This window comes from Bos mutus, chromosome 12 (assembly GCF_027580195.1).
Source record: "Bos mutus isolate GX-2022 chromosome 12, NWIPB_WYAK_1.1, whole genome shotgun sequence".
NCBI lineage: Eukaryota > Metazoa > Chordata > Mammalia > Artiodactyla > Bovidae > Bos > Bos mutus.
In genome coordinates, this window is record NC_091628.1 from 81,275,560 (window position 1) to 81,297,326 (window position 21,767).

The 21,767-nt window shown below is 46.3% G+C and overlaps 1 protein-coding gene across 3 annotated transcripts in view; it reads left to right on the forward strand.

Moving 5' to 3' along the window:
- The first annotated feature begins 8,316 nt into the window (after positions 1-8,316).
- DOCK9 (dedicator of cytokinesis 9) overlaps positions 8,317-21,767 on the forward strand; it is a 287,028-nt gene continuing 273,577 nt past the window's right edge. For 2 of the 3 annotated variants that reach the window (XM_070380794.1, XM_070380798.1), the window contains exon 1: positions 8,318-8,578. In XM_070380794.1, the coding sequence (XP_070236895.1) occupies positions 8,450-8,578 (129 nt within the window). In that variant the 5' untranslated portion in view covers positions 8,318-8,449. Of the gene's footprint in view, positions 8,579-21,767 lie in introns of all 3 variants that reach the window. The other variant, XM_070380791.1, reaches the window with a different exon arrangement.

A 21,767-nucleotide genomic window follows, 5' to 3' on the forward strand; every position in this document is an offset into this window, starting at 1 on the left:
CTATTATGAATGTTTACCTTGTCGTATAATCATCACCACCATCCATTCTTTTCATTTTTCCAAACTCAAACTCTGTGCCCATATAAACACTAACTCCCCATCCCCCTCTCTCCCCAGTCCCTGGTAACCACCATTCTTCTTTGTGTGTCTACAAATTTTAACTAAGCTACATATACCTTACTAAGTAGAATTCTGGAGTATTTGTCTTTTGTGAGCATATGACTTCATATACCGTAATGTCCTCAAGGTTCATCTGTTTGGCATGTGTCAGAACTTCCTTCCTTTTTAAGGCTTAATAATATTACTTTGGGTGTATATACCACATTCTGTTCATCCATTTGGTTGTAATTGGACACCTGAGTCATTTACACCCCTTGGCTATTGTGAATAATACTTCTCTGAACATGGGTGTACAAATAGCTCTTCCAAATCTGACTTTCTATTCTTTTGGATATATGCCCAGATATGGAACTGCTGGATATGGTAGTTCTCTTTTTAATTTTCAAGAAAACACCATATTGCTTTATACAGTGGGGCGGTAGCTGTAGTACTCCATCAACGGTGAAATCTCTCCACATCCTTGCCAATACTTACGTTCTGTTTTTTGGATAATAGCCATCTTAATGGGTGTGAAGCCCTTACTATATTTCTAAGTCATGACTGGGATTCGGTTTTGCTGCGTAAGCTTCTACACAGCATTGCTCAATCAGTTCTCTCTTCACGGCCATGTCCACAGTCATGGTTAGAACACAGCTCAGCCTTTGAGAATTGCTGCTGTTTTCTCCTTTTCTCTCTCTTGAAGTTCTTGGCATCAGTTTATTCAAACTTGCTTTTGAGCAATCACAGATCCCATCTTTTTGGGCTTATTGTTTATTTCTGTTTTAGAGTTTACTGTATCTACATATATTTCTACCCTGTTAACCAAGATGATGTATTCTCCTTACTTGTTCAATCTACTGTTAGAAAACTTTAAGGTTGGTCTGTATCATTCCCATATATACTCAGTGTCTGGTTGACATTAAAGCTGGTACAGCTGGGACTACAGGACCTGTTGCTAAAACACTGAAAATAATATCCTTACTGGCTGATAAATAGCCACCACTTGTAACTCTGGGTCCTCCCTACCCGCTTGGGATCATTTAAAGGGTTAATGATTGATGGTGAAAGGGACCTCCAGGCCTGTGCTTAGAAGGGCCTCTGGGCTCTTGAAATTCTTTTTATTTTTTAAATTAATTAATTTGGCTATGTTGGGTCTTAGTTGCAGCACATGGGGGGATCTTTCGTTGCAGAGTACAGGTTTCTCTCTAGTTGGACATGAGCTTGGTTGCTCTGCAGCATGTAAGATCTTAGTTCCCGGACCAGGGATAGAACCCACATCACCCGCCTTGCAAAGTGGATTCTTAACCAGGGAAGTCCTTTGAAAATCATTTTTAAAAAACAGTGCCCACATTTTCATTTTCCACTGGGCTCTGCAAATTATGTAGAAAGTCCTGAACAGATGATGTAGATTATGGCAAATTATATACATAGTCAGTGCTCAGAAGAGTCATTGCCCTTTTAGACACTGGACCTTTTCCCAAATGGAAAAGGGATTCTGCCTTCAGGTTTCTGCCAGGTCCAATGTAGGGGCTGCCATGCCAAGCCTCTTTGTGCTAACCACAGATTCTCTTTGGCCCTGCTCTTGTGCCATTCATCCTGGCCACATTCTTCTGGAGCCCAAGCCTGGAAAAAGGCATTTAGAGATCAACATTTTTCTGCTATGAGAAGTTTTATGTTTTTAAGAGGCATAGCCCTGTTCCAAGCTCATTTTTTACCCCTGATTTTCATTTTTTCATGGTCAACTGTTTTAGGCCCCCATCTGTTTAAATTCTATATTTCCTAGAAAAATTGTGTAAATTTTGCTAAATAAATCTTTTCCAAAGGAAACTGGCTCTTGGATCCTATTTTAACCAGGTAGACGTTGCAAAATCATGCAGAATTCCTGCCCAATTTCTGCTTTATTGGCTCATTGGAAAGCCTTAACTACAATGGAAATAATTCAGGAAAAAGCTCTAGTTATTTCCTCAGATATGTTCTTGATTTACAAGTCCCATTTGAGCATGTTTGGTGAGAGAATTACCTAGGAGTGCATCTCTATTTGTGTTTCTACACCTCATCTGTGATGTAAGCTTTAACTCACTTAGGAATATTGTGCAAGATTTTTCCAGGTGGCGCTAGTGGTAAAGAACCTGCCTGCCAATGAGACCTAATGAGATGTGGGTTCAATCTCTGGGTAGGGAAGATCCCTTGGAGAAGGAAATGGCTACCCACTCCAGTATTCTTGCTTGGAGAATTCCATGGGCAGAGGAGCCTGGTGGGCTATAGTCCATGGGGTCACAGTCAGACATGACTGAGTGACTTTACACACACAGACACACACACACACACACACACACACACACACCTACCTCATCTTTTATGTAAATTTTAACTCACTTAGGAACATTGTGGGGATTTATTTGATAAGGTCAGAATGGTTTCAATAACAGCATTTTTAAACCAAACTATTAGGATTATGCATTTGGTGTGATTGTATATGATCATTATTTGGTTATACCTAGTACAGCAATCGGAGAAGGCAATGGCACCCCACTCCAGTACTTTGCCTGGAAAATCCCATGGATGGAGGAGCTTGGTAGGCTGCAGTCCATGGGGTCGCTAAGAGTCAGACTCGACTGAGCGACTTCCCTTTCACTTTCATGCATTGGAGAAGGAAATGGCAACCCACTCCAGTGTTCTTGCCTGGAGAATCCCAGGGACGGGGGAGCCTGGTGGCTGCCGTCTATGGGATCACACAGAGTTGGACACGACTGAAGTGACTTAGCAGCAGCAGCAGTATAGCAATAATCACAGGTTATTGAGATTCAGTGATATTAAAGCCAATTTTCATTCCTCGTCTTTCCCCAGCTCTCTGTTATGAAATGATGACGAACTTAGACTTTGCAATACACCCTGCTACAAAGAATATTAATGTCGTTTTGGATTGCACGCTACAGAACAAAAAACGAGATGAACAAACATTGCTTTTTTGGTGTCAGTCAACCTTTGGAGATTATGAACCATGTTCACAAATTAGAGCAAAAGTGCTGGTGACGAACAGTTGAAAAGGAGGGAAGATCTGAGACTAATTCAAAAAGAGGCAGAACTTGGTGATGAAAGTATCTGCTTAGTCTTGGGGTAGGGAGTTTTATGTCACAATCTGGACCCTCCCTGGATGCACAGTAAACAGCTCTGATGACAATTTCTTGAAATATCCTATAATTATTTAATAGCTAGTAATGACTGATCATTTACTACGTAAGACAGATCCTGTGTTGGTGTTTTTCAAACATTATCATGCAAATCTAACATGCCCCAGGTGCTCTCTGCGGAAGTTGTTCAGACAAGGGTCACAAGGTAGCCTCCAGGCAGAGCAACCAGCTCCAGCTTCCTGTTCTCTGAGAAACTGCCCCTGGCTCCTACCTCTCAAGTTGGTTGTTTCTCCTTTGTGGTCCCACCTTCCTGATCCGTTGGATCACAGTTATATTTACGGAGGGGTCTTCTCCACTAGACTATGAGTAGGTTTTCAGAAGCATAGGATGCTTTTTATGCATAAATTAATAGACATAGTCGTGGTTCCCTCTGGTTGGGTTGTTGCCACCTACCTGGTTTCTGGAGAAGGAAATGGCAACTCACTCCAGTATTCTTGCCTGGAGAATCCCATGGACAGAGGGGCCTGGCAGGCTCCACTGTCCATGGGGTCGCAAGAGTCAGACACGACTTAGCGACTAAAATACTGCTCCCTGGTTTACCTCCTTCCATTCTCTTTCCCCAAACCCCAGACTGTTCTCAATGTAGCTGTAACTAACAACACTCAAATCTGAGTGGTTTAGCACAATTTTTCTCTTTCTTACTTACTTCACTCTGCATAAAAGGCTCTAGGTTCATCCACCTCATTACAACGGACTCAAATGCATTCCTTTTTATAGCCAAGTAATATTCCATCGTATATATGTACCACATCTTCTTTATCCATTCCTCTGTCGATGGACATTTTGGTGGCTTGCACGTCTTGGCTATTGCAAACACTGCTACAAAAAACACTGGGGGTGCACGTATCCTATTTGATCCTGCCTTTCTCTGGCTATATGCCCAGGAGTAGGATTGCAGGGTCATATGGTAGCTCTATTTTTATTTATTCAGGAACCTCCATACTGTTCTAAAAGGGGAGAAGTTTTAAGCGCCTTCGGTTTGCCAAACTGCTGGAAATGGAAGTCTACATGCTCACTGCTCACAAAACGTGGTCTGTGCACCAGCAGAGTCTGCTGGGGGAGGAGTTTGACATCAGTGGGGAGCTTGTCAAAGCTGTTGATTTCGGGTTGTCATTCTTGTTCAGTTGCCCAAATGTGTCTGATGCTTTTGCAATTCCATGGGCTGCAGCATGCCAGGCTTCTCTGTCACTCACCATCTCCTGAAGTTTGATTTCGGCTACCACACCTGATCTTCTGAATTGGAATCTGTAGTGTAACAAGATCCCCAGGTCACTTTTATGCACAATAAAGTTTGAGAAACCCTGGTTTCAATGATCTCATAAGGACCTCATATTTCATTTTCACAGATGTGCTCTTTCAGGATAACCTAGAGGTTTTAAAATAATTATGTATCATTAAGAAATACACAGATCCTAAAGCTAACCTAACAAGAAATGATGCAGTAAGAGATTATTATTAAAACGTGGATAATGCTTAAATTATAAATATTTGGATGTTGTACTGTCACTTATATGCAAATCTTCAAAACTGGCTTGAATTATATTTCATTTCCAGTACCTACTAGTATGATCCTCAACAAAAAGGATGGCCTTCTTCCTACAGTTTTGGTGAAACAAAGATGGGGTTACCCCCTCAAGTTAAAGTAGATAGATGTAGCTTCCACCACACCTTAAACAGCATCCCTCCCCATTTCATGCAGGATCTTCAACCTTGACCTGATGTGCCTCCTTCAATAAAGGTATGATTGCCTCTCTCCAGGGGTTGATGCAGTAAGAATTCACACAATTCTAGGTCCACTCTGGTGGGGATTAAAAACAAAAAACGACAAACAGCCTTTGGTAAGTGTGTGAGTTTCCGATGACTATTGTACCACAATAAAGCATCACAAATTGGGTGGCTTAGAACAAGAAAATTTATTCTCTCATGGTTCTGGAGACTAGAAATCCAATTAAGGCATCAGTAGGGCCATGCTGTCTCCAAAGATTCAAGGAAGAATCCTTTATTTCATCAAGCTTCCGGTGGTTGCCAGCAATCTTTGGTGTTCCTTGACTTGTAGATGTTTCATTCCAATCTCAGGCCTTCTTGCTGTGTGTCTCTGACTGTGTCTCTTCTCTTCTCATAAGAACACTGGTCATATTGGTCCAGTATGACCTCACTGAAACTTGATGACATCTGCAAAGACCCTATTTTCAAATAAAGTCACATTCACAGATACTGGAGTCAGGACTTCAATATGTCTTGAAAAGTGAAACTGAAAGTCGCTCGGCCATGTCCAACTCTTTGCGACCCCATGGACTGTATACTCCGTGGAATTCTCTAGGCCAGAATACTGGAGTGGGTTGCCATGCCCTTCTCCAGGGCATCTTTGCAACCCAGGGATCGAACCCAGGTCTCCTGCATTGTAGGCAGAGTCTTTACCAGCTGAGCCACAAGGAAAGCTCTTGGTGGGGGGCGGCGGACACAATTCAATCTAAAACAGGAAGGATGAAATTTCTGCTCAGATTTAAACCTAATAAATGCCCCATTTGTTAACTTCACCAGGAAGAAGAGGCTCTGCTCTGGATCACTGGGAAAATCAGCCTTCCTGGACTTAGTTCACATTACCATGCCTCCTTCTCTGTCAGAACTTGTTCTTGTTTAGACATTATCCGTGACTACTGGCAGCATCTTACAGTTCAACCCTGCTTCCTAAATGAAAATCTGCCAATTCTAGAACATAATGAATCAGTAAGCATTTCTAGGACTGGTAGAAATGGATACTCTTCACTTTCCAGATACATGCTCTTTTCTGTGTTCATCCATTTCTTAAACAGAACAAAGCAAAAAAAAAAAAAAAGAAAGAAAGAAAGCTGCACAACATTGTGCGTTTCTGTTGTTTTTAATTGAATAAAATCTATTATTTGCATTCTCTGGAAGTAGATGCGATTTAGAGAGCCAAGGCAGCTCAGTAGGGGTAAAGGTCTGTGCTATCTGGAAACTTCTTCAGGTGTCAGAAGCTCAAAGGGAAAACTTAACGTTTCTCAGGCCAGCTTCTAACAGTAAGAAGAAGTAAGAAGTGAACTAACCTACCCCATGCAGCTCAGCGGTACAAACCGGGGATGTGCATGGTGAAACCAGACACCGCAGGCTCCCGCATGAAGCTGCGCCTTCTGCCTCTGGGGTCACCCAGCGCTCCCCTGGAACACGAGCAGCCTGGTTAATATCTAGGCTTTACACAGCAGAGGAAATAGATTAGTGTGTAATTGCTCTTATTATTTTCACACGTTATTGTTTTGTCTTCCAGCTTGTCAGGCTCACGTGTAGTGCTACATCCCGCGTCTCAAGACACGGGGAGAACAATCCGATCCAGCAAAAACATTTATTGAGTGCCAACTGCATGCCGAAAACTCCAGGCTTTATCATGGACCAGACCTGCCCATTAAGTCCTGAACGGTGGTGTTTTGCTTTCTACCCTAGATTAGTAGTTTTCCCACATTTAAGATTCCGCTTTGGGCCAGTGTTTGGCTTTCGAGCAGGCTGGGAGGCCACTGGCGACTTCCTTCACTGGCTGACGACGGCTAGGAGGCCTCCATGCGCTGAGGCCACACCGGCGCGGGAGGGATTCCTCTGAAGGCTGGGTCCACACCGCCACCGCGCGCGCAGGTGAGGAGCTGTCCATCAGGCACGCGATGGGCGTGGTCCGCGCAGATCGACCAATCAGCAGAACCTTCCTTAAGCCAAACTCCCGCCTCCAAACCCAGAACAGTGAGCATGCGCCGTAAGCGCTACGCAAATTCCTCCGTCTACTCAAGCCCTCACCTCAGGAGGGTCAGTTAGGGTGCTCCACGTTTCCTCAGAAATAAGAGAAGAGGTGGGGATCCCCTTAGGAATGGGGAAGCCGGAACAGCGGGTGTGAGGAAGCTCCTCAGAGCCGCGGCTGTTGCTCGCGGCCGCCAGCTCCCGGGGTCACGTTGGGCTCGCAGGCCGGCGCTCCTGGGTTTTCCCGGGCTTGGCGCCCAGCGGTCCGGCCGGGCCGCGGAGCAGGGGGGGCGGCCGACGGCTCTCGCCCTGTCACTTCAGCCCCTGGGCAGGTTGCGGCCCTCCGTTTACAGAGGAGCGGGGCTAGGCTCAGAAGTTTTGACGGTGACGCAGCAGCTGGTCCCGGCCGGCCAGGGTCTGCGTGACTCATCGCGGACCCCTCCCTTGGGCTCGCGGAGGCGTGGACGCCTCTGGGGGCCGAAAGGGGTTTGGGAGGCGGAGAAGCGCCCCCGCCAAGTGCGTGCGGCTCTTGCCGGCCCCTGGGCCCCGGGGCGCTCCGTCCCGTTCCTCCCGGCCCGGGCTGCCAACCGCCCTGTGTTCTCCCGAGGGCCGCTCACAGGCCGCTTTCCTGAAACTTCCGTCCCCCCATCAGCGGCCCCGGGGGGGCGTGGTGCCACCCTCTCCCGACCCCTGCCGGTCCCCGGGATGCTGCGGCTCCGCCAGCCGGGAGCCCGGGGTCCCCGCGTACAGGTGCGGGCCCCCGGGAGGACTTGGCGCCACAGCCCCGGGGTCGCGCGCCCTCCCGGCGGGGTGCACGGCCCGGCCTGGGGTCTTCGGACGTGCGGCTCCGGGGAGTAATCGGACCCGGGAGGAGGCGCCCCCACCCCTTCTTACTCCCCTCCCCTTGGGGTCCCCACCTGCCCCGCCAGGGCTCCGGGACGGCGAGCAGCCCGGGCCCCGCCGCACCAGCCGCGGGACCGGCGGGGGCCCGCCGTCCCGCCGCGTCGGCCCCTCCCCCGCCCGCCCCGCCCCGCCCCGCCCCGCGCCGCGCCGGACACCCCGCCCCGAGGAGGCGGCCCGGCGATCTGCCGCCGAGCGAGGCTGGTGGCATGGGGGAGCCGCCGCCGCCGCCACACGCACGGTCTTTCCTAGCGAACCCGGGCGCCGCTCGGAGCACTAGCGACCCGGACGCCTAGGGACGGGGGGGCGGCTAGGGGCGTGACATCCAGCGGAGGGCGCGGCCCGGGCTGCGCCTCCCGGACGCGCGGCTAGCCGCGGGGCGGTGGGGGCAGCGGGCGGGCGGCGGCGCCGGGAGAGTCGCCGGCGGGCCGGGCCGAGCGCCCAGGGCGCACCTGGCGGCGGCGCGGCCCGGCCGGACTGCGGGAGCAGGCGCGGCGGCGGCGGCGGTGGCGGCGGCAAGGATGTCGCAGCCGCCGCTGCTCCCCGCCTCGGCGGAGACTCGGAAGTTCACCCGGGGGCTGAGTAAGCCCGGCACGGCGGCCGAGCTGCGGCAGAGCGTGTCGGAGGTGGTGCGCGGCTCGGTGCTCCTGGTGAGTGCGGGACCGCGGAGGGAGACAGGAGGGCGGGCAGCCACCCCCTTCGCGTTCCTCTAAGTCGACCCGGCGGGGGCAGAGCCACCGACCCTCCTGGGTCTGCAGGATTAAGAGGTGGTGGAGGAGGCGGGTGTCGGACCGGGGAGAAGGGAAGATACGGGAGAGGGCACCAACTCCACCCTGCGCCCGTGGGTCCTCTCCCCGCTGCTGCCCACCTCCCTCCTGGGAAATTTCCTGGGAGGGAAATCGCCATCTCCTTCATTCCAACCCCAACCCCCCAACCCCCCAACCCCAAGTTTACCAACTGAGAATTTATTCTCTCCTTTCCTCCATCCCTCCCACCCCACCCTTCTCCTCCTCCCTTATTTCGGGGGGTCGCGGAGGGGGGGTGGTGCTTGACACCTGTGGCCTGGAGGGGCGCAGGGGAATGGATGTGGGAGCTTCCTCTTCCAGTCCGACACCCAGGGTGGGATACGGCCCCGCGGACCCCCTTTGGGTGGGCTAAGCCCCAGAAGGGCAAGGGTTTTGTAATCTCTCTTCCACTCCCTCCCCCTAGCCGGCATCCTGAGATTTGAGCGCCTCTTACGAAAGGTTAAGAGGCTTGCTAGGAATCGCTGGTGACTTCCGCAAGAGTGCAAATGACTACGATTTGGGGGATTCGTAGCAAGCTGCCCCGGGGATTAATCTGGTCCTAGCAGAAAGTCTTTTGAACATAGGCCTCTGAGTGTGAGGAAGATGAAGTTTTAAATCAACTTTTCGACTACTCGGGCTTGGTCCTGCTGTATTTGGAAACGCAGTACGCCCTGATCGCTTGGACGGTGCGAGAGAGGAGCGATGTCTGAGCGGCAGCGTGCCCTCGTGGGTAGCTGGACACTTTCAGCAGCTCCTTGCACCGGGCTCTGGCGTTTGTTTTCTTGGAAGGGGCTTGTTTGTGGGTGAGTGACTTGTGCTTGTTGGGCCTTGGAAGTGATTCTTAGGGCTTCGTGGGGCTGTGTGTGGGGTATTGTCTTGGTGGATTGCTGGGTCCCTTAACACAGGGCCTGGCTCATCCTTTTGGTGGCAGATAGATGCCCTTCCTGGCCAGACACAGAATGACATGTGTGATGTTTGTGGAGAATGGAGATGAAGCTTCACTGATTTCCATAGCTAGTTGGCTCAGTTTTATTTTTCTCTCCATGGCTCTGACAGCTCTCTCTAGATTCCTTAAACTCCAATCTGTTCAGTAATAAGGAATTTTTGTTTTTCTGTTTTTACTGAAGTTGATCATTTGATGATAAGGAGTAAAGCGGGAATTGATAATGACCAAAACCTGGGATCTCTTCCTGCCTTTCATTGCTTTGGCCTAAGTAGTATATCCTGCATCTTCCTGACTTTTGCCAACATGTGTATGTTAAGGATAAACCCCACAAACATCTGTGGCATCCTGTTCTGTTGTGAAAGGAAACTTAGTTCTTTTAACTGGGGGCACTAATAATATCCCACTATTAGAAATTTGAATCAAAAGAAGAATAAATAAAATCATGAGTTCCATACTGCAGGCAGACCTGGACTGAAAAGGAGGTTCTAATTTAACAAGCCATTAGGTCAAGTACAACACTGCTCACCACTGCTGTGCAGCAGTCCTTGAATTCAGCAGCCTTTCCCGTAGGAGGCTGGCCTGCTGATAGTGACCCAGTAGTATCCATTCCCGTGTGTGACATGCTGCTGCTGTGTTCTATCTCACGACACGTTAACAGTACATCTCTTTTTCCCTGGACACCCTGAAGCATGAACAGTCAGACGTTTGGCTGATGTCTCAACTCTTAGCGATGTCCACCTGCAACCGCTTGTCTGATGAAACAAACTCAAAATATGGGAAAGTCAAGTGGGCCTCCTTGGGCCTTTGAACGGCTCCCGAGCTAAAAGGGAAATGCGTTGCAGTGGTTCTGCTTTGCAGATGGAGAGAATTTGGAATAACTTACAGATACTAAAAATTACCCATCACCCTCACCCCCCTCACCTCCTGCCGGGTACTCTGCCACCACCTGCTGCTTCTTGCTGCTTCCGTGTCTGTCAGGAAGCCACAGCAGGTGCACCTGTCTCGGCTTAGTTCTAGGAAGGTCTAAGAAGGTACCCAGACCCTTGCAGGAGGCAGAGCAGCAACCAGCCCAGAGTTTGGAATCCCAGGGTCCGCTGATCAGCCTGGACGGAGGTAACACTCTGCTCCGTCGGCAGCCTGAGTCAGTGCTAATAGCATAGTAAGCACACAATAAACGTTTCTTACCTAGCTGACTACTGTAGCAGTTCTGTAGATTGACTGAAAGGAGAACACAGAGTACAGACTTAACTAGCTCTTCTCATGCTTCTAGTACTGCTGAATGGCTGTGACATCAGAAACAACAGAATTAAGTAATTCAGTGGGTGATAAAGGCTGCCATTAACAAATAAGGTGTACTCATAGATTTTTGTTTGTTTGTTTGATAGGCTCACTTTTTAAGGCTCAGGTTTGTGGGCCTTTAAAGATGATATTAATTTGTAAACCTTGGAAAAAATGCAAAAAAGTGGAGAGAATATCATAATGAACCTTCATAATCCATCAACCAGATTCAATAATTATCAAGATTTTGCTAAACTTGCTTTAACTATCCCGCTTTCCCCCTCCATTTTTGTGTGATTTCGAGTTCTATGGTGCCCATCATTCATCCAGTTGTTGTTTAGTTGCTAAGTCATATTATTAAAAATAGGTATATTTTCCCACATAACTGTAATGCCATTATGTCAAAGTTAGCAATAATCTGTTGAAATACTCTTCAGACTTCCCAGTTTGCTTCAGAAACATCTTTGAATGGTGGTAGTTTGTTCTCATCAGGATCCTAAAAAGTTTTGCTGGCCGTTTCAAATGTGGTTTGTTCTTTCATGAGCTTTAGAATTAGTAATGATGGAGTGAACCCTCCCGGGAGTCCGGAGTCCTGGGTTTAACCTGAGAAGTTTGGTAGTGCAAAGCGTGGGCTCTGAAGTCAGAGCACCTGGGCTGTAGTTTCAGCTCTGCCCTGTGCAGTCTTAGGCACATAATTCAGCCTTGGTGAGTTTTCTTACCTGTAGCACAGCAGAGATAGTATTTGTACTTACTTTCCATGGTTATTGAGAGGATTTAGTGAGCAGTATGGGTAAAGCTCTTAAACGGTGCCTGGTCAATATCCTACCAGTACTTAAGTCACCCTGGGTTGGTCCCTTAATTTCTCTGCACCTCAGGGCTCCTGTTCTTGTAAATGAGAAGCTGTTCTAGATTGCTCTAGAGTCCCTTTCCCGACCAACAGGCTTCGATTCAAAGATGCTTTTATAGGAGTTGTTGTCATTGTTCAGTCACTAAATTGTGTCCGACTCTTTTATAAGAGCAGTAGAACTACTGCTACTTGTAATGTTCCTAACTGTGGAAGATGTCATTTATGATTTTGGGTAGTGAAAGAAAAATCGTCACAGTTCCAGAATCAGCTTTCCGTGATTGAGCACAGTCAGGAGGGCAGCATGTTCAGATCATAGGCAAGCTCAGGAAAAAAACTAGAAATAATTCCCTGAGCAGTGTTGAGTAGTGATTGGACCTTTCAGATGTATTAAAGATAGCATCGTAATGGCCTAGATCTAAGGAAGTATACCACCCAGGGCCTAAAAATATCCTTTCTCTGAAAGATCTGTGTGAATATTGGGACGGGGCCCTTCACGTGGGTTTGGCAGCTCCACGCGTTTGGGTATTGCTGCCCAAGTCACCTGGCCTCCTTGCCGATCTTATCTCAGCGTGCCCAGCTTGAGGCCCTCCTTCGCCATTAAGTCCCTGCTGGTGACACCATTCCACAGGCATCCGAGAACCCTGCAGTGTGAGATGAAGTAAAACCAAGTTAGGCCGGCACCACAGTTCCCTTTGTGTAACTGGAAGGGGACGGACAGGCATGATAATCTCCGGAGTGCCGCCCTGGGGCCCTTCTCACCCTCCCAGTTTTGTATGATCCTAGGTAACCTGAGACCCGAGAGGTAGTGTTCTTTGAAATCCCCAGATAACGTAAAACCTCATTTTGGCTGTAATTTTAAATCAGATAGGATAGTAAATCGGTAACTGGACTGGCCTGGGCTTCACCTCACCGTCTTTCTCCACCCTCTGGTGGAGTCCCAACAACAGAAATGTCCCAGCATACAGGAAGCAGGGCGAAGGCCCATCTCCAACTCGATAATCAACAACAGGTGTGTGTTTCTTTGGTTTCTGGTCTATTTGAATATTGGGAGACAGGAGAGCATTCGTAATGCCTTGAGTTTGAAAAGGGAGGAGTGGAACTGTGAAACCTTTATCCACGTTTGTCGAGGGCCTGTTCTGTTCTAGGACTTTTTGCTGGGTGCTGAGGATCTGCTGTTGTTTAGAGCAGGCTCTTGCCTTGAAGGGTTTATGATCTAAACTCTCAGCAGGTGGACAGGTCAGTCTTCAACACAAGGATAGCAGTAGGCTGAAATACATCAAACACATGTGAAGGAACACATACTAAGAAGGAGCAGAGAAAGATAACGTAACAGAGAATTGATACACTCAGGAAAGGGTTTGTGAGGAACTGAACGGGACCTGGGAGATGCCGAGACAAGGGAGACTTTTCTCCCAGAAAGGAATGAGAGGCAGAGACCAAGCACATACTTCGAAGGCCTGGCTAGGCCAAGAGGGAGCAGAGCAGCTTGGGCAGGGAAGGGTAAGGTTTAGGAGGAAGGGAGAGAAGTTTTGAGAAATACAGTTGCTAACTTGGAGGACAGTTTTCAATGACTGGCTGAGAACAGATCATAAAATAGACGTTTTTTCTTCTTGTCTTTTTGAAACCTATTTTAGGAAAGAGGTTCAAACCAGTCCCTGAACATACTCTTCTTAGAGATTGTTCGCTCTGCGTAATCTTGGGGGTAAATTATGTGACAGTTTTGTGTCACACAGTCCTAAGGACACAAAGTGAAGTCTTTGGCATAGAACAAAAACGGGCCTCTGTGTGTGTCAACTTTTAGGGTACACATGAGTGAGCAGTAAGTCAAACATGGTGGGTACACCACTGAGTAAATTATATCACAGAAAAGTATTGACCCCACCTTATATACCACATACTGAAATAAGTGATAACTACATGTAAGAGACACACGTAAAATAAGTCAAAGAAACAGCATAAAACACGGATGAATAATCATGTAAGGGTAGAGAGGGGTTTCTTTGAAGAATGAAAGTAAAGGACAAAACCAGTTTGGCCTGGGCCTGGGAGGTGAACTCAGGGCCTTGCCGTTGATGAGCAGAGGACTTTGATCAGGTTTCTTCACTGTCTCAGTTTACTCATCTGAGAATTGGGATTGTTGGGTATTATTATCTCAGGGAGTTCTTAAAATAAAGATTAAAAGATATAATGTGTGTAAAGATACTTAATAGTAAGTGCTTAACAAAGGTAAGCTCATATTGTAATGAAAGATTGCTCATCTTGACTAAATGAATCTGGAGACAGCACTTACTAAGCACTTACTGTGTCCTAGGATATGTGTCAGGGCTTTACACATGGGAGGTCGAGTCATTTCAAGGTCAGAGGCTGTAAGTGGGGGAATCTGTGTCTGGAACCTGGGGACTGTGGCTTCAGACCATGTGTCCCTACTCACCACCCTGCCTCCTGCCTCCTCAGGCAAGCACTCAAACCTACGTTCTCTGTGTCACAAGCACCATAAATTTAAAAGCCAATAATAAGCTTAGAAACAATATTTGTCCTCTTCTGTATATCTATATCTCAGTCATAGTGTTAAGTTTTAAAAAAATATAATGAGAGCTCTTAGGAGTCAATTAAAAAAAGAAAAATATGCCGGAAGAAAAATAGGAAAGGACATTCATAGGTAGTTCCTCAAAGAAAGGAATACAGTTAGCCAATAAAGAACAGGAAAAAAAAAAAGTTCAGCCCTGCCAATGATTACAGAAACACTAATTAAAACAGGATGCTATCTTTGCCCAATAAATTTGCAAAGATAGAGAAGGTTTTGCAAGGATGGGTGAGCCAGGCACTTTTGTTTGCAGGGTCGCCTCATCTCACAGTTCCATTCATATGGCATTTTATGAGAATTGTGTCTCCTAGGTTTTTTAACGCGATGAATGCTATGACTACTTGAGCTGGGCTATATGTATCAAGAACTTTAACATGCTCCATTCTTTGGCTCAGTTCTTAAACAACTGTAGGAACTCCCCCTGAGGACTGGACTGAAATATACCTAAATGACAGCGTCTAAAGTCACAGTGCTGAGGGTTCAGGGCAAAAAATGTAAACCACCGACCCACTGCAAACTCTCTAAAGGTCTTAACAGTAATCTAAATGAATTGTGGGGTTGGGTTGTTTATGATGCCATGAAGTTTAGTTTTAGAAGAATAATGACTTGAGAAAATTCTTCCCTGATCATGTCGGGAGGCAGTGAGGCCTGTGGTCAAGTTCGGGGACCTGGGTTCTGTTACCGCTTTAATACTAACCACGGGGTGACTTCAGGCTGTGGCCCCGCAGCCTGGTTCTGCCCTTAGTGTGGAGCAGAGTCTCAGTCCTCACCCCTTAAGCCATGAGATGGCCCCTGCCTTGAAAGAGGTGGGTTTTCTTGTGCCAGGAAAGCATGTGGGGTCTCCCTCATAGGTTCTTGGGTTTCCACCCATCCCTTTGGCTTATGTTCTGTCGGCTAAAGCAAATCTCTTGGCCACACTCCCAACTGCAGAGGGCAGGGAAGCCTGGTCCCGCCTGTGGGCCTTTGGAGAGCGGAGGTCTGTGGTGAGCCGCGCTCCGGGCTGCTGCCACCTGCCACCCCGTCCTCCGGCTCCTGCCTCTCCTCTGGCCCCTGCCGGTTAACACCCTTCCTCTCTGGTCTCTGCTTCCACTCTTACTCCATCCCTAGGACTTCAGTTCTGAATCCTTAACGCACCAGTTGGAATAGGAAATGGCAACCCACTCCACTGTTCTTACCTGGAAAATTCCATGGACAGAGGAGCCTGGTGGGCTACAGTCCATGGGGTCACAAAAGAGTTGAACACAACTGAGCGCGCTGCACACCACACCGGTGCCCACACTGCCTCCCGCTGCCCTGGGTTTAGGAGCCTCTTCCCTGGACTATAAGGTACTCTCCTTACTAGGCACCACCTGTGCATTGCTCACCAGCCCGGCTTTTCCATCTTCTGGTTGCCAGGCTCTCTCGTACCCCACGGCCTTGGCAAGAGCTCTTGCCCCTGCCTCGTATAGAAATCACCACCCTGCCTCCTTCCTCATGGCCAGGCCACCCGCCTGGGTCTTTGGAACTGTGCCTGCAGGTCCTTGCCTCTCAGAGGCCTTGCCTATCCACCCAGACTGTTCTTTCCTTTGTACCCCTTAACACAAGTTATATATTGACGGATACATATGTTTGTGTGACCTCTGTTTCCCTCCCTGGCCTGTTGGTTCACTATGGTTTCCCCAGTACCTGGCAATTAGCAGGGGCTGAATAGACATATAGGAGAAGGCAATGGCACCCCACTCCAGTACTCTTGCCTGGAAAATCCCACGGACGGAGGAGCCTGGTGGGCTGCAGTCCATGGGGTCGCTAAGAGTCGGACACGACTGAGCGACTTCACATTCACTTTTCACTTTCATGCGTTGGAGGAGGGAACGGCACCCCACTCCAGTGTTCTTGCCTGGAGAATCCCAGGGACGGCGGGGCCTGGTGGGCTGCCGTCTATGGGGTCGCACAGAGTCGGACACGACTGAAGTGACTTAGCAGCAGCGGCAGCAATAGACATATATTTTTTAAAATTTTTATTGAAATGTCGTTTATTTACAATGTTGTATTAGCTTCAGGTGCACAGCAAAGTAATTCAGTTATGCATATATATATATATATAAGTACTTTTGGCATCACCAGCTCAACAGATACGAGTGCGCAAACTCCGGGAAATAGTGAAGGCCGGGGAAGCCTGGAGTGCCGCAGTCCATGGGGTCGCAGAGTTGGACATGACTGAGTGACTAAACAGCAATAACTGTATATTTTGATGATGAAAGATTCCTAAAGTCTCTACATCTGACATGTTTTGTTTTAAAATCTTTTTTTGATTCCCCACTGCCCCTAATTTGTCTGTCTCCTCTGCAATTTCTATTTATTTCATTCCAGCCTGTCTCCCTCCGCCAGGTTAATTTTCCTAATGTACAGGATGTGTTGTATCATTAGTTTCTCATTGCCGCCTGATAGATTTGATAACATTCATGTAAGTAAGAATGCATAATTTTGGGGCTGGCCCTTTGTCTGCTTTAGTTTAGGAAAAAGCGGTTGGCAGTACACCTGTATGACCTTTGCATAAGTTTTGAGAGCGGCTACACAGTTTAATTTAACCGTAACTTGGTGATGGCTAGGGAAGCCTGGCGTGCTGCAGTCCGTGGGGTCGCAAAGAGTTGGACACGACTGAGAGACTGAACTGACCCGAACACATTTTAATACAAGTAAAGTTAATTTCCTTTTTTAGGGCAGTTTGTTTTCACCAACTCTGTTGAACTCCAGTGTGTAAAATGACACAGTGATCTGATTCTTATGTTAGGTATTTGGTAACTCGTTTATCTGAGAGCAAAACAAAAACACAAAGAATAAAAATCTGGAAGTGTTTTTCTATCACTAGAGTCATCAGTTCTGCAAATCATCAGGGTACTTGGATGAGGAAGTTTTTTTCGGTTTTGTTTACATCTCTGTCACTTTTTCTTGAATGGACTCCTTTAACTCTTATCAGCAAGTTGAAGGCAAGGAGACTTATAGTCTGATCAGGACTCTAATGCCAAATGGTGTGTTGGAATCTCCCTGTCCCCCATTTCTTTGAAGTTGGCAGGAATAAATCCAGTTAAGATAGTGCTTGGGTATGTCTGCTTAGGGAGGCTGGTTGGGTCAGTGCGTGTGTTAGAGACATGCCCACTTAATTTATTATAGATTAACATTTGTTGAATGTTAATCTGAAACTGAATCTGAAAGCAAATGTCAGTGAACTGCCTACGGTCTCCATTGGCCACGAGAAGTTTATTCTCAAATTCTTTTGTATTTACAGATTCACATACTGTTTTCATAGAGAAAATACACATTCTGTCATATAGATTAAGGAAAGTTCTTTACCATGAAGAGTTAAAAACAAATAAACAGTGTATATAGGTTGTTCACTTTTTTAAAGTATAAACACTATTTTGTTGATGAAGAAGTATTATGGTATATGCTAAGTCACTTCTGCTGCTGCTGCTGATGCTAAGTCGCTTCAGTCGTGTCCGACTCTGTGTGACCCCATGGACGGCAGCCCACCAGGCTCCCCTGTCCCTGGGATTCTCCAGGCAAGAACACTGGAGTGGGTTGCCATTTCCTTCTCCAATGCATGAAAGTGAAAAATGAAAGTGAAGTCACTCAGTTGTGTCTGACTCCCAGCGACCCCATGGACTGCAGTCTACCAGTCTCCTCCGTCCATGGGATTTTCCAGGCAAGAGTACTGGAGTGGGGTGCCATTGCCTTCTCCATAAGTCACTTCACTTGTGTTCAACTCTTTGTGACTGCATGGACTGTAGCCTACCAGGCTCCTCTGTCCATGGGAATTTTCCAGGCAAGAATACTGGATTGGGTTGCCATTTCCTTCTCCAGGAAGTAAAAGTCGCTCAGTCATGTCCAACTCTGCGAGCCCATGGGATTTTTTAGGCCAGAATACTGGAGTGGGTAGCTATTCTCTTCTCCAGGGGATCTTCTCAACCTAGGGATTGAACCCAGGTCTCCCACATTGCAGGCGGATTCTTTACCAGCTGAGCCACCAGGGAAGCCCAAGAATGCTGGAGTGGGTAGCTTATCCCTTCTCCTCCAGTGAATCTTCCCAGCCCAGGAATTGAACTGGAGTCTCCTTCATTGAAGGCAGATTCTTTACCAGCTGAACTGGCAGGAAATACTGGAATGGGTTGCCATTTACTTCTCCAGGATATCTTACTGAACCAGGGAATGAACCCAGGTTTCCTGCATTGGCAGGAGGATTGTTTACTCTCTGAGCCCCCAGGGAAGTCCATTAGGAAGGAGGACAGATAGAAACAAAAAGCAAAAATGATGATTAATCTAAAAAATTAAACTATGCTCTTGTTTCAGGAATAAGGTAAATATCAGATGTTTAGTCTCTGACTTCTGGGACATAGGAAATACCCTGGTATACCCAAGTTCTGTTAATAGGGGAGTAATTCTGTGACAAGTGGTGGTAGGATATATTGGATAAGAACCTGGGGTCAGGAGATCCTAGACCCAGCTCTTCAGAGAAAGCCCTGCTTTCTCAATCTCTCGACCCCAGGAATGGATATCATAATGACACTTTCTTGTAGATGTTTGTGGTGATTAAGTGAGAAGATGCGTAAAAAACACTTAGAATAGGGTCTGGTGCACAGTATATACCCAATAGTACACGCTTTTGTGATTTATGAGGGCATCCTAAAGGAATATCATATAACTCTAATAGAGCTCCTTCAGGAGAACTTATAACAGGAAAATTATAATGTTGGGTGAAAAAGAAATAGTACGTGGAAACATTAATAGGCATGTCACAGTTGTGAAAGAAATAACCTGTGGGTAAGAGAAATTTTGAAAGAAAATGCATGAAAAGGGAATATGACTTGTTCTTTATATATTCTAATGTTTCTTATCTAGCTTTCATAAGTGAATAGATAATTATCAAGAAAAAAGTAATGAATATAGAAAGAAAATTTTGGTGCTTCTTTAAGACACTCCAATTAGTACTCTTTGAAAATTGTACCTCTTAACGTTTATGTACGTGTGCACCTTAATGTAAAATGTGTGCCTGGAATAAGATATACACGTGCATCTTGGTAGCAGAAATATTGTCAACCAGTTAAGAGTTCTGTTTTGAATGTTCAAGGAGGAAGGAGACCCAGGTTAAATAATTAAATCTTGCGTTTGGCAGTTTTATGAAATCCTTTCCAAAGAACATCTTGCTTGGGCCTCTGGAAAATCTAGTTAGACAGACAGGGATAGTGAGTTTTTGTTTTTGTTTTTTTTTTTAATTTCTTTTTTGATGAGGAGACTGCAGACTAGAGAAATCAAGTGACTCACTTAAGGTCACCTGGCTGATAGCTGACATTTTTTCTTGATAAGATGGCAGGGACTGTCAGAAGATATCATTTTAAAATTTGAGTTTCTCAGAAACTTTTAAATGGTTAACTCAAATCATTATATGCCTTTCTGGAAAGTACCATGAATTCTCTGGGTTGGTAGAAATCATACTGTTTTGGAGGTAAAAGGTAGTTTAGAGGTTGTGTGTTCCAGCTTCCTAGTTTTACAGATGAGGAAGATAAGGTGTGCTGTGGTTAACTGATTTGTCTGTGGTCATACAGTCTGTATTACAGACAGGAGTGAGATCCAGTTTATGGCTCTTGATCCAATGTATTTTCTGCTGATCACAGGAAATAATTGAATTTACCTTGTTTGCTCTTGCATTTCATCAAATATCTTTACAGACCGTGGTAATCAGATAATATCAGAATATGAAACATCTATTTGTACCATGATCTCTTTCCCGTTTATATATTTCATTAGTCCTAAGCCAGTTTATGGGTGATTGACATTCACTTTTCCATAAGCCAAGAAATACATTCTTCATTTTGGTTTAAGGAATATTAGGACAGAGAGAAAGAAATAAAAAAGCCAGAATGACAAGATTAATCTAAAAAAGATCTCAATAGAAACTTATTGATGAAGGAAGAATTAATTTAGTAGTCAAATAATATTTTTTAAGGGATATAAGATCATAGTTTTATGTGTACTTTGGTTAAAATAATTATGTAGCTTGAGGGAAAAAACCTTTCCTGGACCTACTAACCTAAAGTTCTTTAATGTAGAATAATAAACTCTGTTAATCTAGGTCATTTTACCTTTCAGGCTGCTTTCCCTTGGCTAAAATAAATATTCAGCTATAAATGGCAGTTTGTTCAAGTTATATCATTACAGAAAGAGTTGCGTTTGTAATACTATTTAGAGAATTTATTTAATCTGTCATTCTAACATATTGCTGTTTTCTTAAGTAGAAAGCAGAGTTCCTATGGTGATAGCAGAGGTGCCATAATATTTATAGTATATTACATTCATTTATAAACCATTACACTAGCTAGAATTTACAGCGTATTTAATCTCTGAGGTTAACTTTTTTTTTTTCTCTCCAGTCTTTTAATATGTTCATAGCCATTTAAAATGTTTTTTATTCTTGGAAGAAAACCTTCTGAGAGAATGTTGGTTATTTGTTTTCAAAAGAATAGAAATAACTATTTTATGATTTTTTTTTATGGAAGAATGTGTGTACTCTACTGATTTCTTTGTAGGTGATTTTGTGAAAAACCAATTAATACATCAAATTTTAATTTATCAGAAGCCAATTAATGTATCAAATTTGTTGTTCTTCAGTCCCTCAGTCCTGTCCGCCTCTTTGTGTCCCCATGGTCTGCAGCATGTCAGGCTCCACTGTCTCCTCACAGCTTCATTGAGTCATGCAAGCCCCTTCACCACAGCAAGGCTGTGATCCATGCAGGGGACTTAAAACTAGAAGCCGCTTAAACCCGAGATGGGCTGAGATTCCTGACACAGTGTGTTTCTCCAGTTACTGTATCAGGCGTACCTGCTGGAGACTGTCTAGGTGGGATGGTGGGGATGGGCTCCTTTGGTGGATACTGGGGAGAGGGGTCCAGAATAGCTTCCAGAATCTGAGAGAATCACAGATGTCCTCTCCCATAGCTTCAGTTGTTGGAAATGACCAGGAAGAGTCCTGACTTCTTTGCTTACCACTTGGCGTCTTGGTGTCTTAAAGCAAGCCCCACCCACCTACCCCCCATCCTCCCAGCATGCCGCAGTGAGCCCCATACTCCTTGTCAGGAGACCTGGACTCCCCCTGTGATGCCCGCCTCTTCATGGTCTTGACCCAGTGTCACCTGTGTGACGTAGGGGGACGCTGACCAGCCTGCAGGGGATTTAAGCTCCTTTCTGACCGGGTTTTTTGCTCTGGAGCCTGGCCTGGTGCTGCCCTGGAGCTCATTTCCATCAGAGGTGACCTTTGGGAGAGGAGGGGCAGAGGCCAGATGGAGCCCAGTCTCCTCTGCTCCAGGCTTCCTCGTGATCTTCTCTATTATCAGGCCAGGGTGTCTTGCCCTGGAGCCTCCTGAGATTC